Here is a 17,266-nt window from a genome sequence, read left to right on the forward strand (position 1 = left end):
AGCAAGTTAAATTGAGAACATGAACAGGAAGTAGTCATTAAGAATTACAATGGGTAGGATGCAGAGTTAATTCACAGAGATATTTTGTTATTAGATAATTACATCACTAGGACAGCTGGAAAGCTGAGTACTCTGCTGGACTGCAAGCCTTGTTCTCTGCCCTGCAGCTGGCGGGTCAGGACAATAGAGACAGCAAGAGAACTTACTTTGTGGGAGAGTTAGGGGCTTGACCAACTTAATTGTGAAATGATAACGACCTATCTGCCTTTTTTGGATTGCATTTTGCACACTAAACTGAATGCATAGCCTTAGTTAATGCTGATAACCAGTTTGCACTTTTACTTTTTGAACATTCACTTGGATCACATTAGGCTAAGCTCTAATGGACAAATATTTAATGGTAATTTTCCTTTCCTTTAAAAGACATCTGAGATATTTTGTTCATATTCAGTACTTTGTGATTACATTTTTCTTATGGAACTGCTGTCATGTAATTCTTGAAATGGTATTTTTGTCAGGTTACAGATCATCTAGCAAAAAAAGGGGGGGGATTTAGAAAGTCTTAAAATGTTGGTCAGTGTAAGAAATCATGCAGTTGAAGTTATTTTCCAGTTTTTTTTTTTGGAGACGGAGTCTCGCTCTGTCACCCAGGCTGAAGTGCAGTGGCACAATCTCAGCTCACTGCCAGCTCCACCTCCCGGGTTCATGCCATTCTCCTGCCTCAGCCTCCTGAGTAGCTGGGACTACAGGTGCCCGCCACCACGCCCAGCTAATTTTTTTGTATTTTTAAAAGAGACGGGGTTTCACCATGTTAGCCAGGATGGTCTCGATCTCCTGACCTCATGATCTGCCTGCCTCGGCCTCCCAAAGTGCTAGGATTACAGGCATCAGCCACCGCGTCCAGTCTGTTTTCCAGTTTTTACATTCAAATGTTCAGACCTGTCTGACTTTTTTGTTTTGCAAGTATAGGAGTTCTAGGTAGCCTAGCCACATTCCTTATTGATTTATATAAATATATTACAGATTGTTTACCTCTAGCCAAATACCAGGGATTTTAATTCATGTTTAGCTCAGTTGTTCTATATGAAACTCATTTGTTGTATTAAAGTTTCTAGCCAGGCACAATGGCTCATGCTTGTAATCCCAGCACTTTGGGAGGCCAAAGCAGGCGGATCACTTGAGGTCAGGAGTTCGAGGCCAGCCTGGCCAACATGGTGAAACCCATCCTTACTAAAAATATAAAAATTTAGCCAGGCATGGTGGCATATGCCTGTAGTCCCAGCTACTCGTGAGGCTGAGGCAGGAGAATCGCTTGAACCCAGGAGGTTACAGTGAGCTGAGATTGCACCACTGCACTCCAGCCTGGGCGACAGAGTGAGACTCCATCTTCAAAAAATAAATAAATAAATAAAAATAAAGTTTCTGTTTTCTCTGTATTGCCAACCAAAGTGACTATTATTTGATTTGGGGCAATTCCAGAGGGAGTCATTATAGACAAAAAAGCATCATAAATATTATATTCTAACATTTCTAAGATTAATGTTTACAACCGTTGATTCAAAATGCATTTCCTACCCATTGTGACTAATGTAACTGTTAATTTTTACTACAATAATGTTGGCTAACCATTAATCAGACATAATTTAAGTCAGACAAAATTTCATGGTTTAGTGAAGAGCAATATTTCCCCAGATGTCTTCCATGGAGTACTGGGTCTGTATGCTGTGGATGATGGCTTGCCAGCACTGGAGCCAAAAAAGAGAGTATTGTACAGGCACCCTTAGGACTTTGATGTCCCTTAATGCCATTTGTGAATGTCTTGAGGAGTCTCTAATATGCTCCATTTCCCAAATGAAGTTAGTAATAATGGCACCTTAAAAATTAAAAAGGATGATTTCCTTGAACCTGGAGGAGTCACTTCTACCTAATACCGTTTTTTAAGAGTATGCAAGTATATACATTAAAATTTACATGAAAATGTTCTGCTCTATGGACTGTTACACATCTCTTTAAAATTTCATGTTTTAAAAACTGCCGATTGAAATGAGTGCTTTTTCTCTAAGGTTTATTATTTAGGACAATTAATAGTGGCTTCAGTGAGCTCACCTTTCGTATCTTGAGCATCCACTGAAACTGAGGCCTGGAGTCCAGTTGCTGCAGGTGGCATCAATGAGTCTTAATATTTTGAAGAGAGCAGTATAACTCTGAGGAAAGCAACTTGGGTGGGTTAGATGTTATTTTTAAATTGTGTCATGCAAAGAGTGCTTGAAAACGGTTTCAGTGAGATGAAGCAACAGGGCATACTGCCAGGGTTGTTAGGTAACTTCTAAGACAACGGTCTAGGGGGCAGATGACTTTTTGTTTCAGCAGTGTTTTAGGATCACTTTATTCTCCAGTTATGCCCCCATCAGAATTTTTTTTCTTGTGGAAATTACTATAATATCGTTTATGTATATGATAAACTATAAATGCAGTAAGAACTGGAGTTACTAAAATTACTATTAATTCCAGGTAGTGGTGAGCAATGTAATTTTTTCACTAAATGTATTAATTATAATGTGAAATATTTGTAAAGTAATGTTTCAGAGACACAACTGAAATGGTCATAGTATGAAACAGCTCTGTGTTTGTGTTTGACTTTAGGGACATGCCATTTTTGGTTCACTGCTCTTTTATTTTATAACAAAAATACAAGGAGCAGATATAAAGAAAGTTGGGGATTGTGGAACTCCATTTTCTTCTTCAATAGGAAGAAAAGAGTGAAGTTGTCCAAGTATGTGGATTTAATAGCAATAAACTGGCTTTAAAAAGCCTATGAATAAGTGTAGTTATCTTGAATTTTCAAGCCAAAATAACTGTTTTGATAAATTTCCCACATATTAAATCCATGCATGATAGCAATCATATTTTTAGAGTGTGGAACTTATTATGATTTATGGTACTATCTTTAATAAATCTGTTAGGAGTTTTTACTTTATTGGAATAATTTTCCAGAATAAGTAACATTAGGGGAAAATACTAAGTCTAGGAATGGATATTAAAACTTAAAAACCAGAATGTTGGAAGTAGATAAATGTGAGGAAAACATTTTCAGTGGATTCTGGTTAATTTCAATGCAGTTGTATGACTCACCCCAAACTGCCCATCATTAAAAAGAAGTGTGGATCTGGCCATGAAGTATGTGTAGTTGTTGGTGTTCTGTTTTTTGACCTGCCAGATTTAACCTAATTACAGTAGTGGGGGTTTTTTTGGTGTTTTTTGTTGTTGTTTATTTGTTTGTTTTTAGTTTCCCTTAAAATTTACTACAGATTCACAGAGAAATACCAAATGTGGGGTCCATAAAGCCCAGAAATGCAGTAGGATGACATGGTGAACCAGCAAGGCATTAAAAGTTTAGCAGAGGTCCTAGGACTACAACCAACAAGGGATGTGAAGGACCTCTTTAAGGAAAACTACAAACCAGTGCTAAAGGAAATGAGAGGACACAAACAAACGGAAAAACATTCCATGCTCGTGGACACAAAGAATCAATATTGTGAAAATGGCCATACTGCCTAAAGTAATTTATACATTCAGTGCAATCCCCATCAAGCTGCCATTGACTTTCTTCACAGAATTAGAAAAAACTACTTTAAATTTCATAAGGAACCAAAAAAGAGCCCATATAGCCAGGACAATCCTAAGCAAAAAAAACAAAGCTGGAGGCATCATGCTACCTGACTTCAAACTAGACTACAAGGCTACAGTAACCAAAACAGCATGGTACTGGTACCAAAACAAATATATAGACCAATGGAACAAAACAGAAGCCTCAGAAATAATGCCACATGGCCGGGCATGGTGGCTCACACCTGTAATCCCAACACTCTAGGAGGCTGAGGTGGGCAGATCACCTGAGGTTGGGAGTTCCAAGACCAGTCTGAACAACATGGAATAACCCTGTCTCTACTAAAAATACAAAATTAGCTGGGCATGGTGGCCCGTGCCTGCAATCCCAGCCACTTAGGTGCGAGTAGTACTCAGGTGAAGCAGGAGAATCGCTTCAACCTGGCAGGTGGAGGTTGTGGTGAGCCAAGATGGTGCCATTGCGCTCCAGCCTGGGCAACAGGAGCGAAACTCCATCACCAAAAAATAAAGAAAAGCAAGAAAGAATGCCACATATCTACAACTGTCTAATCTTTGACAAACCTGACAAAAACAAGCAATAGGGAAATGATACCCTATTTAATAAATGTTGGGAAAACTGGGTAGCCATATGCAGAAAACTCAAACTGAACCCCTTCCTTACACCTTATACAAAAATTAATTCAAGGTAGATTAAAGACTTAAACTTAAGACCTAAAACCATAAAAACCCTAGAAGAATACCTAGGCAATACCATTCAGGATAGAAGCATGGGCAAAGATTAAAACAACAAAAGCAATGGCAACAAAAGCCAAAATTGACAAATGGGATCTAATTAAACTAAAGAGCTTCTGCACAGCAGAAGAAACTATCATCAGTGAACAGGCAACCTACAGAATGGGAGAACATTTTTGCAATCTGTCCATCTGACAGAGGGCTAATATCCAGAATCTACAGGGAACTTAAAACAAATTTACAAGAAAAAAACAACCCCATCAAAAAGTGGGTGAAGGATATGAACAGACACTTCTCAAAAGAAGACATTTATGCGGCCAACAAACATATATAAAAAGAGCTCATCATCGCTGGTCATTAGAGAAATGCAAGTCGAAACCACGATGAAATACCATCTCATGCCAGTTTGAATGGCAATCATTAAAAAGTCAGAAAACAACAGATGCTGGAGAGGATGTGGAGAAATAGGAATGCTTTTACACTGTTGGTGGGAGTGTAAATTAGTTCAACCATTGTGGAAGACAGTGTGGCAATTCCTCAAGGATCTAGAACCAGAAATACCATTTGATCTAGGGATCCCATTACTGAGTATATACCCAAAGGATTATAAATCATTCTACTATAAAGACACATGCACACATATGTTTATTGCAGCACTGTTCACAATAGCAAAGACTTGGAACCAACCCAAATGCCTATCAGTGATAGACTGGATAAAGAAAATGTGGCACATATACATCATGGAATACTATGCAGCCATAAAAAAGGATGTGAGTTCATGCCCTTTGCAGGGACATGGGTGAAGCTAGAAGCCATCATTGTAGCAAATTAACACAGGAACAGAAAACCAAACACCGCATGTTCTCACTCATAAATGGGAGTTGAACAATGAGAACACATGGACATAGGGAGGGGAACATCACACACCAGGGCCTGTTGGGGGCGGTGGGGGGGTGCGGTTAGGGGAGGGATAGCATTAGGAGAAATACCTAATGTAGATGACGGTTGAAAGGTACAGCAAACCACCATAGCACATGTATACCTGTGTAACAAACCATTCTGCACATGTATCCCAGAACTTAAAATATAATTTTAAAAAATTAAGGGAGGTAATATATAAGCAGGATAATTGATAGTCAACCCTATGCCTTAGTTATTGGACTCTATGCACATTTGTAGTTAGTTTCTTTGAAGAAGACATTTGTTCAATTTTTTTAAAAAAATTAAAGAAAGTAATATGAATAGTATTGTATTAGCTTTTTCTTAGTATTTATATTACATTCTTGTTAAGAAATGTACCTACAGCTTGTTTATGGGTAGTTTAATTCTTCAAACATTTGTTGAGAATCTGTTGTGCTAAATAGTGTACCTTGGTTGAAACCAAAGGAAATTTTGTCCTTTGGCTTGAATATTCTTTCGACTCCTGAAGGCTTAGTTTTTAGAACTTAAATTTCAACTTATTTTAAGATTTTTATGGAAGAAACTGAATCCAGTTTCACCCATCCAAATGTTTCACCCATCCAAAATGTTTCACCCATCCAAAACATTTGTTAATCTGTTTCTTTATTATTTAAGGGCAATATAGTTTGCCAATACAGGTCCGCCTACCCCCGAAAAAGAAAATGTTTAAATTTCACAATGTTGATTAACATGGCTTTGGAATTTTAAAAACTAAGAATGTGTGCCCTTTCTAGGGAATGATTTGACTCAGCAGGATGAGGGCTGTCTTAGAAATAAACTAAAAATTTCTCCATATTCCATCATACTTGTTTTCACAGATGTGGTTGTGACACCTTAAATTCCAGGAAAATCTTGATTACAGCCTTCAGCATCTCCAAAGCATGCTCAATCTATCTCTAATAATTCTCAAACTGTGAGCTAAGAAGAAACATATTTTGCCTAGACATCAAGTTTTTGAAATTATCCCCATTGGCAAGTTCTATCTAAGATCCTAACTAAGGAAACTCTCCAAGCGTTCTTGTGCACCAATCGCATTGCTTTCTCATTGTTACTATAGATGTTCTCGTGCTTAACCACACACTCTGAGTTCCCCTCTCCCGAACTTCATATTTTTATTAAAGTATCAGATCTCATTTGGTATTTTTACGTATGATCACAAGAAATGATCAACACTGGCCTTTTTTTTTTCTGTTATGAGACCAAATTGAGCAATATGTATAAAACATACAGGTTACTTCTTTGCTTATTGCCACCTACTTAACCTCTTTGTTTTTTCTTCTAGGTTGTTTGATGTGTGCACAGTGTCACGAACAGACAGAGAAACCAAACTAACTTTAGTGTTTGAACATGTTGATCAAGACTTGACCACTTACTTGGATAAAGTTCCAGAGCCTGGAGTGCCCACTGAAACCATAAAGGTATCAAGAATCATCATGTCTTATCAGGCATTCGACTATTGTAGTATGTTAAGCAGTGGCTTTCATTCCTTATGAAAATTTCCAGAATTACGACTTTTAGAATTTGGTATATAGTTTAAAAAATCAAAGAAAATCTTCAAAGATTGGGATATATTCCAGTTCATCAACTAAGTGAGTTGTTCAAAATACGGACATATGTATTCTAGTTAGTTAATTTTAGAATTAAGTGGAAAGAAAAACCTTTAGTTCTAATGCATATTAAAATTATTTAAAAATATCTATTTGTACATTGTCGGACCTTAGAAAACATAGTTTAGTAAGTGTAGCTCAGTCTTTCTCTGATGGTTAATTGTCTATGGAGGACATAATTTGAGCATTATTCATGAGCACATTGTGTTTTATGACAACACAACCAATGCTGTGTGAATCTGAAATACTACTTATTAGGCCCTCCTTCTTTCTTCATTTTTCTTATTCATAAAACGTTTATAGGGAAGCCTAAGTAACCAGATACTATGCCAAACTCCTGGGATTTGAAGATGATTGAGCCATGCTTTCTACCCTTAGATGTCAGTAAACTAGATGCAGTGTATTGACTAGAAGTTCTTCCTACCTTTAAGTCTAATGGAAAATGCTACTGATATAGTTTTTGTTGTTATTTGCATTCTGCTTAACTGAACTTGGTAGATCTTTTAGATTTATGCACCTCATGTGCGGGTCTTCATGAAAACCTTTTTGTCTATGTGAATTAGGTAGCTTAGCTAAACAGACTCCTGCCTTATCATTCATTGTTTTGAAATGAGTTACAGAATTCACCATCATTCTAGATACAAGTTAATAACGAAAAATAGTTTATCTTCTCAACAGAGTAAGAAATGTCTTTAGTGATAGCTAAATGACGTTCTTACATACTGATATTTAGAATTTGACATATTGAATGATTTATTCCTTTTGTTTTAGATTAATATTCTGTTTTTTTCCCATGTGGCTCTCATTAAAGAATCTGGTGCTTAACAATAGTCCCATTTTTTCCTGAGCAGTTTCAAGGACATTAAGGCCCTCTAAATGTAGGTATGCCTGATAGTTACCTGTTCTTGACCATCTTCTATCTCTGCACCCCTCTTTCCTGTGGCATTCTATTCTACCCCTGAAGCTTTAGTTCTCTTTTATGAGTTTGTCAGAAACCCCATGTTTGGCATGCAGAGCGGGGCATAGTCTTTTTTCTTATACAGTTTTCTAGCCAAATTGGACTGCTCACCATTCTCTTAGTATAATCTGTGATTTTTCCACCTTGGTGGCCTTCCTTCTCATGCCATTTCTTTTGCTCCTTCTCACCAAGCTATCTACTTAAAGTTTTCAAGTGCCATCTCCAATGCCATTTGATCAACTCTTATAGCTGGATGTAATCTCATGTGCCTTATAACATTTGTTCTACATATCTCTACCTTTTTATCTTATTTTCTACCTTTAATTGGGATTTTTTAATGTACAGATCTCATGTATTCAATCATCCTCATGTCCTGACAGTGTCTTACACAATGATTTATACACATAGGTACTAAGTAAATAAGACACATTGTCATACTTTATTTAGATATAAGTATTTTCAAAATTATTTTTAAAATGACTTTCAAAGGCTTTAAATATAGACTATCAAAATAATCGTTGATGTTTTCTGATACATTTCTAAGTTCAAAGTTATTTGGGGAGTATCTTTTTTTTTTTAAACAGACAGATGAGGCAACCATGTATTTTATATCTTACATTACCACCTGCATAGATCTTTTGAGCATTACATTAAATTCTCTTAGGATATTGGAGGAATCATTTGCAAAGGCATCTGTGCAGTTAAAATGTTGATAAGCCAGAGTGGTTCACTAGACTCAAGTTTGATCAGGCGCGAGTAGAAATTAAGTGGAATGGGGGGATCTCAAGGGTGAGGGTGGAGGGGCAAGCAGGATAGAAAAAGGAACAGGCAGAATGGTGGTCACCAAAGTAAGAAAGGGGAGGAGAAGACGGGCACAGGGGGGCAGTTGCTGAGCCAGGATGGAGCTGGAGGCTTGCTAGGAGGTGATTGTTGCCAGAAGCTCTTGAACAAGGTGGCATTAAAAATTAAATGTTTTTTTTCTGAGCTTTTTGTCTATCTCCAGGATAAGGGAATGTCACTTCATTCCGTGTTGAACAGGAGATTGTCCTGGAGGCTGTTAAATTTCTTCAGCCATTAGCATCAACACTCCTTGATCCAAATTGGCAGATAAGAGGTGGAGTTGGGGGCAAGGGCCTCTAGTTATTGAAGGTTTGTGGCTAATGATGTATGGATGTTTTCATAGTAAAATAAACCATAGTCAAATGAAATATTTCAGGCAGTTAACTTATATGTTAGTGGTTAATTGAGCATTTTTTGCTAACTTAAAAGCTAATTAGAAGACTCTTTTATCTTCATTTTTAATTTTTTGTAAAAAATTCTGAACTATACTAACCTACTTTCTTTCCTTATTAAATATATAATTTTTAAAAAAATAATCTGAGTGTTTGTGATGCGTTAAGGTCATTGTTGAAAACTTGAATAATCATTTAAAAGCATAATAAAACCATTAAATGGATAGTTTTAGGCTGAATGTATAACTGATACAAAATTATTTTTAATCAACACTTGTATCTTTTTTTTCTGTGATTGACTTGCTTTTAAGAATTGGAATGCAGAATAAACAGCTGCTAAGTGGGAGAATCTGAATTCTGGTTAATTGAAATTTTAAAGCACACAACCAGAGAACAGAAATATTTTGTTGTTATGTAGGCTCATTTATGGGAAGTCTTAATAACTAGATCAAGCAAATATTGTTATTATGAACAACCTATTGGGAACACAGAAATTGATTCTTTATATAGAATGTTGTGTTGTAATAAGAGCTTCTCTGACTATACTTGTACAGATATGTATTGAATATTCACTCTGCATGGAGGGTTCTGTGCTAGGCAGTTCAGGGACACAAAATTGAATTAGGCGTGAGAAAGAGAGGACCTGCCCTGAAGGACCGTTAAAGTATAGGAGAAGAGATAAAATGCAAACACAAGCATGTGGTACATGTTCTGTATGGTTATTTAAGTAGTTTAGGGGTATTTTCAAGTGAAGAACAGACTAATATATAAGTAAGCGTGATCTATATTGTGCCAAACTGTTCTTTAAATACTTAAATTTAAATTACTTTTCAAAGGATCCAAATCATAGATATTAATATTGACATTGTCTTGCATAGATTAGAACAAATCATGTTGTTAAATAATTATACATAAGATATTTTGTGTTTATTTATTTATTTGAGACGGAGTCTTGCTCTGTCGCCAGGCTGGAGTGCAGTGGTGTGATCTCGACTCACTGCAACCTCTGCCTCCCGGGTTCAAGTGGTTCTCCTGCCTCAGCCTCCTGAGTAGCTAGGATTACAGGCATGCACCACCACACCTGGCTAATTTTTGTATTTTTAGTAGAGTCGGGGTTTCACGATGTTGGTCAGGCTAGTCTCAAACTACTGACCCCGTGATCTGCCCACCTCTTGGCCTTCCAAAGTGCTGGGATTACAGGTGTGAGCTGCCATGCCCAGCCAGATATTTTAGCTGAAATATATATAAAACAGAAAATCAAAACAAGACCTCATCTAAGATCATTTAAGCTCAGGGGATTTTCCTCTACCCACTTTCCTCTACCCAGTGCTGTGTTTTCTGTGCTACTGTTTACCTGTTAACAGGCCACTGAAATTCAGGATATTCTAATGCACATTCAGGACATAAATTGCACTAATTGGGCAGTACTTGAATAAAACTAGGATGCTCCATGGTGTCTTACTAGATATCATATGGGTAACATCATTTTGCTTATCATTTCATCAACATGTTTGTTAGAAAAGAGCCCATGATGGTCTTATTTTTCCAGCTTACTTATATCACCTACCAATTTTTGAAGGGCATTTAAATGCCATTTGTTTTCAAAAAATAAAAAAGACATTAAACCACACCATAAAGCCGTAAGTACTCATAAAGGTTGATAGTTGAGTGAACTCATCGGGGAAACTAATTATTGCATGGTGCTCATGTGGGACTTTAATAAAAATACGTTAAGAGTATAGGCCTGAACTGAACATTTTCACTGAGAAGTTGAGAATAAAATAAAATCATAGGTGATTCTCTCCAACATGATTAAATATACCTTATTCTAAAAACAAAATAAGCATACATAGAAGTCACCTTCATACTTCATCTTGGGGTTTTCATCACATTATTTAACCTCTTTTCTTGATATCCTTAAGTTGCATCCATTCTTGATTGACAATGACATTCGCATAAAGCAGCCTGTTGGCTACTGTCCTGTGAAGTCAACAGATATTCTAATTTTCCCTCATAAGCTTATTGTTGACGTATCTGGCTTTCCTCTTTCTAATTCAGAATATTATCTTTGGGTCTGTTTACTTGTGGAGGAGTTCAGTGCCATCTTTATTAAATTTTTATTGGCTCATTTGAGATTTAATATTGCCTTCCTGGGTTTCCATGCTGAGATTTATGAGGCAATAATTGACACCTTAATGATTGTGTTATTTTTTCTTTCAGGGTACATGATAAATTCAGAGTATCTATGCTTATATAGCACCTTTTTTTATTCATGGCGCTTTATGAAAAAAAGAACCGCTCTTAGATTTTTATTTTTTTCTTTCATGCTTTCATCTGCCATTCTAGGAGACAGGGTCAGAAAGAGCTGTAAAGAAATTTCCTCACCATTTTTCTTAGTCATTTGTAACTGCCGCCCAGAAAAAGAGCTGTACACAGCAAGATATAGATGGGGAGAGACTCTTATGTAAAATATTCTCCTGTACAGGCTTTTCCAAATGTAATGCCCTCTTTTACTAACTCATTCTTTTGGTATTTAGGCTTGTCTGTATAATACATTAATCTTTTCTAGGATATGACCTGGCTTCTCAACTATTTTATAAACTCTTTGAAAACCTAGAATTATTCTGTGGACATTCTGTGCGTGAAACTGCATGTAACATGTTTGATTAAAAAAAATGTTTGATGCAATTGGCAATATAGTTTCACAAGTTTGAGGCATTGAAAGGTCACACAAAAGAACAGCAGCCTCAAAAATAGGACAGGGTTCTTTGAGCTCAAGACCATATGGCCTCTTTTGATGATTCAATCTTGGAATAAAATTTTTTTTATTTATGTATCTTTATGATAAATGAAATCTATAGAGCTTGAGAGGGCCAGAAAAGCTCCACGTTCATGTCTGTGTAGGTCGTTTTCTCTGTGAATTAGATTTCATTTTATCTTCAATTGAATGTTTTTCAGAGTTTTCTATTGGTTGTAATATTCTCAGTAAGAGATAAAACACACTATTAGGTTTATTTTACAAAACCCAGACTTCAGAAACTGACACACACTGTTAATAGCACCTGTTTTCTGCCTCTGGGAAATATCTGTTCTCATGAATAATATCTGCTTGCAGTAAACAGTGGCTCTGATGTCAGTATGGGATGCCCAGGGCTGATTCATCTTTCTCAGTTTGACATAATGCAAAGTGACTGACTGGTCCCTGTACTGCAGATGAGGAAAGTCTCTCAGATCTTCTTCTCTTCTCACTCCTAAAGGAATCAAGCCATGGCCCCTCTTAGTTCCTGGTGGTCTCCATTTTGCCTGAATTACGAGCAGGTGATTTGTCTCATCTTTGCAGGACACAGAGCAAATTAACATGAAAATATCGCTTCCCAGAAAACAAGGCAGGCTTGAATGCCCTGTCGCTGCTGGTCATTAGCCATCTGCCACCGACACTCATACTCTGTTTATCACATTTGAAATTCAGAGCAGATGTTGCATAATAAGGTGATCCCAAAAACAAGGCAAGAAATTCAAAGAACAAATACTCTACCATAATGATAAAGATCTTGGAAGGAAATTTTTTTCAATCTAATATCATAGCTGCACTAATTGAATAGACCATGTTTTTTAAAACACACACATGCACATCTCTCCTGGTATTTGATGCAAACTACTTTTCATAGTAACAGGAAATAATTTTAAAAAGAAAATACATTTGTGAAAGATACCTGAGAGGACTGTTCAATAAAATCTCTTTAAAGAAGCAAAGTCGAATGTTGGAATAACATAGTTCTGGTGTAAAAGACCTCATAGATCAGTGATGCCATCTTTTACTGTAAGATGGGCCTTAACCTAATGCAATTTAACTTAAAATAGTTCACTCCTCACAGTATAGTGGATCTTTCAAGGCTCTTAGCTTGCCACTGTGGTTTCCCAGTTTATTTTCTTCTTGGCACTCAAGACCCTATGTTTTCTATATCCTTTCTTTTCATTCCCTACCCCCCTACAAACTCCCACCACCGCTATCAGCCTCCCACCTCTAGCTAGCATCCCTCGACTCTCCAGAACTCTGCCCCAGCTTCCCCTGGCTTTAAGCGCTCTCCAACCTGAGTCCCAAGATTCTTTCATTTTTACTTCTTCTGCCTTTCTCCATTAATGTAGCTTTTTATAGGATTGGCTATTATAGTGTTTTACCTAGTTGATTTCTGCAGAATTGTAGACCCTTATTATCCCTTATTCAAAGTATATCATTTATAGTATATTAACTATGGTGTGTAGAGGCATTGTTTTTTAAAAAACAGTCATCTAAACTTTTACCAGGAATGTGACCTATATTCTGTGGAAGACCAGCTTTTAATATAGTCTTTTGACTCCAAAGAAATATTTTCTCCACAGAAACCACAACTTTACTGTCCCTCCCCACTCCACATCCCTCTGCCCCCACACATACTGAGACTTTTGCTTAAAGACTATACTGCTAAGCAGAAATTAAGCAGCCAGCCTCAGAGTAGACAGGGGGATAAATCAAAGCAGTGGCAGCAGCTGACCACTGAGTGGAACAGGAGAGATGATTTGAAGGATGGAAGGATAGTGAATCAATACTGAATATATTCCAAATTCAGGGGGAAAGGTAGAGTGAGTGAGCTCTAACAACTGTGGGAGTTTATACTACTAAACTCAGAAGCCCAAATCTAAAGTGTAGAGAGAAATAAAATCTTCAGTGTAATCTTTCTAATTAGTAAGATTTCAGTATAATCTTACTTTAATCTTACTAATAATTTCATTTGTTTCCCCCTGCTCCAATCAGAAACATATATATTGTGCTTTCAAGTATCTTTCATTCCAAGGGAAAACTCACTAACTCAAGCAACTTCTTAAAGGAGAACAATTTTATGCAGTCTAGATTCTGAAGACTCTCAGAAACAAATCCTTTTGTAAATTCCTAACCCTTATGGTAGCTGAAAATATCAGAAGAGAAAGAAGACAGAATTATGCATGTATATGATATTCTAATAGCAAATATAGCAGAGTTATTTGGTGGTATTTTAAAAGTCTCCAACCCTATAAAAGGCAACATTAATGTAAAAGGGCAGCAGATAGGAAATACGGGTTTAAGAAAAGCTAGTTTCTTTCTAAAGGTACTGTAAGACTGACTCACTAAATAAATAATGACTCACTAAATAGGCAAATGACACTTAGATTCAGCTAATAACAGATAAGTTGGAATCTCTTTAGAAAGTGCTTCCTCGCCCTAGGCATTGAATCTGTTTACAAAGTCCATTAAAACTTGCAGGTAGTATATACCCATTTATATCACCATGGCAACAGATAGCCGAGTGCTCTTCTGCGTAGAAGGAAGGACATTTCTCATCTAAATTTAGCCTGTGCTAAACTCCTTGGTTGCAGTCTCTTTCTTTGGCTCTTCTTCCTCTAAACATTGGAACATCCAAGGCTTCACTGTCAGCCTTCTTCTTTTCGTTGGCTATGCTTTCTAATCAAGTGATGTCATTTAGTCCAGAATCTTCAAATACCTATTCTCCAGCCTGACCTCTCCCACATGCTCTTGGTACAGATAGTCAGTTAACCATGTAAAACATTGACTGAGAATCCTCTGCCAAACTCAAGCCTTCCCTATCTGCCCAGTTGTTTGAGCACCAAGCTTAGGCATAATTCTTGATTTTTTGCTTTCCTTCACAATCTTCATCTAATCCATCAGTAAGTGCTTTTGGTGTTATCCCCAAAAGATATCCCCAATCTGACTACTTCTCAGTATCTTCATTGCTATAGCTCTAGTTTAACCCATTAACCAGCTTCCTATCTCAACATGCCACTGCTATTCCTGCCCCTTTACGGACCATCCTCTGTATAACAACCAGAGGGACCTTATTAAAGCAGAAATAAAATGCTCTAACTCCCCTACCAAAAATTTAGCTCCAGTGGTTTCTCATAACATCAGAAGTCCTACATGATCTAGTGCTCCCCACCCCCCATCCCCACCCCCTGCCTTTCTGATCTGCCTCCACCCTTCCTTGGGCCCACGGTTCTCCAGCCACAGTGGCCTTCTTTCTGTTCCTCCAGCTTGCTTCTAGCTCAGCATGTGTCCGTGCTGATTTTTCATCTGTTTGGAATGCTCTACACCCTCTAGCTCATGTCATGTCTTCATCATTCCTTCTCTGACCCTCTCAGCTACAACTCCACATCTAGTTATAGCTTATCACATTACACCACATTATCCTATTTTATCTTCTTCATAGCACTTAGCTGAAATTATGTCATTTATTTTTTATGTTTGTTTTTTAATCTTTCCCAACTAGGTGAGACTTTTAAGTCAAGACTCTAGTCCATTGCGCTAGCTCCATGGTCAGCATACTGCCTGGAACATAGGGGATCCTCAAACACGTGTTTGTGACTGTACTAGGTGTTTACCTGTTAATTAACTCAGAAATGTAGTCATCAGTACCACCATTGTACAAGTGAGGAGATGGTACTTTTCCAAGGATAAAATTTTTAAATATTTATATTACAGAAAAATAAGCTGAAGGTATGTCATATCTCGGCACATTCACTTTGCACTTGCGCATTCCGTTCTTTGTGGTGGGCCGGGACACTGGGATTATCTATGTTGTAGCTAAGAATTTGGCTTGGTTTAGACATAGTCTAAAACCAATAACTGATCCCGCCAAAACTATAAGGTATTTTCTCCTTAAAATAGTATTGACTAATTCCAAAAATACTAACTGAATTCCAGAAATTGTTCTTCCCCAAGGTGGGATGCTTAAATATATTTTATACCAAGGATGGAGAACCAAGTTCAATGAAGAGACTGATTGACGTCATGAATCTTAGACCCTGTTCTAATATCTCAGGAGTATGTATCTAAAAAATAATTTTGTAGTGACACATGTTTTTCACTTTAAAATTGCTTTCCATATATCCCAATTGTATGCAGTCTTCCCCATCCCCATCACGAGAACTAGAAGCTTCAAAGGAATAAGTTATCTTTTAAAATCTTTAAAATACTATACTATATTTATTCATTTGAATTTTATTCTTACCCAGAAATTTCAGATGCCCATATGTATTGTGGAGTTTGTAAGTTGAAAAAAAGGACCGCTCTACTAGAGCAATTGCCAACAATTTGCAATATTATCATTGCGAAATTTTAAATTAGTGAAAGGCATACAAAGTAGGTATCCATCAGTTATCTGAGATAGTATCTTATTCCTCATTCTTAAGCAAGGTGGAAAAAATTAAACAATCCTTTCATTGCAGTTAAGAAAGTAATTACTGGTTCTAGTAAATATTTGTTGAATGAATGTGTGCTTTCACAAAAAGTTGTATAATGAAGCCTTGCAAACCCCATAGTGCCAGTTATGAGAACCTAGTGTCTTCAGCATATCGAATAATGTTGTAGTTACTGTCATTCTGTTTTTCTTCTTTCTTATCATCACCCTCTAAGAGCGTGATGTCCTGAAAGATTGATTCTTACGGTAAGTCAAATGAGGAGAGGTTGACCTGAATACGGATTCATATATTTAATCAAGGACTTAGTATCTGGGCACTGTGACACTTGGAGTTTTAGGAAGTAAAGAGAATTCCTTGAATGTCAGAAATGACAAAGTGGGCTGGGCACAGTGACTTACACCTATTATCCCAACACTCTAGGAGGCCAAGGAGGATGCATCACTTGAGCCCAGGAGTTTGACAATATGGCAAAACATGGAGAAACCCTATCCTGACAAAAAATGCAAAAATTAGCCAGGTGTTGTGGTGTATACCTGTAGTCCCAGCTGCTCAGGGACTGAGGTGGGAGGATTGCTTGAGCCTGGGAGATTCAGGTGCAGTGAACCATGATCACACCTCTGCACAGCAGCCTGAGTGACAGAGCACAAGACCTTGCCTAAAAAAATAAATAAATAAAAATTAAAAAAGACAAATAAACCCTGGCTGCTACCATGTAATGGTTAGATTAATTAGGATGCCTGGAAAATGGACTAAACCCAATAGATTTTTTTTTAACCCAACAGATTTTGCAAAAATGAGTAACCACCTATTAAAGGGTTGATAAAGGCTTTATAAACACTGTGCTCTGTTTCTCCAAGTGTGGTCAGTGAATCACCTGCATCACCACCACCTGGGGTGCTCACTTAACATGACAATCCTGC

At 37.2% G+C, this 17,266-nt stretch overlaps 1 protein-coding gene across 4 annotated transcripts in view; it reads left to right on the forward strand.

Moving 5' to 3' along the window:
- Window positions 1-17,266, forward strand: part of CDK6 (cyclin dependent kinase 6) — a 235,550-nt gene that overhangs the window by 56,616 nt on the left and 161,668 nt on the right. For all 4 annotated transcript variants that reach the window (XM_023226729.2, XM_023226733.2, XM_023226731.2 and 1 more), the window contains exon 3: window positions 6,602-6,737. In XM_023226729.2, the coding sequence (XP_023082497.1) occupies window positions 6,602-6,737 (136 nt within the window). The remainder of the gene's footprint in view (window positions 1-6,601; window positions 6,738-17,266) is intronic.

The sequence above is a fragment of the Piliocolobus tephrosceles genome, chromosome 8 (assembly GCF_002776525.5).
Source record: "Piliocolobus tephrosceles isolate RC106 chromosome 8, ASM277652v3, whole genome shotgun sequence".
Taxonomy (NCBI): Eukaryota; Metazoa; Chordata; class Mammalia; order Primates; family Cercopithecidae; genus Piliocolobus; species Piliocolobus tephrosceles.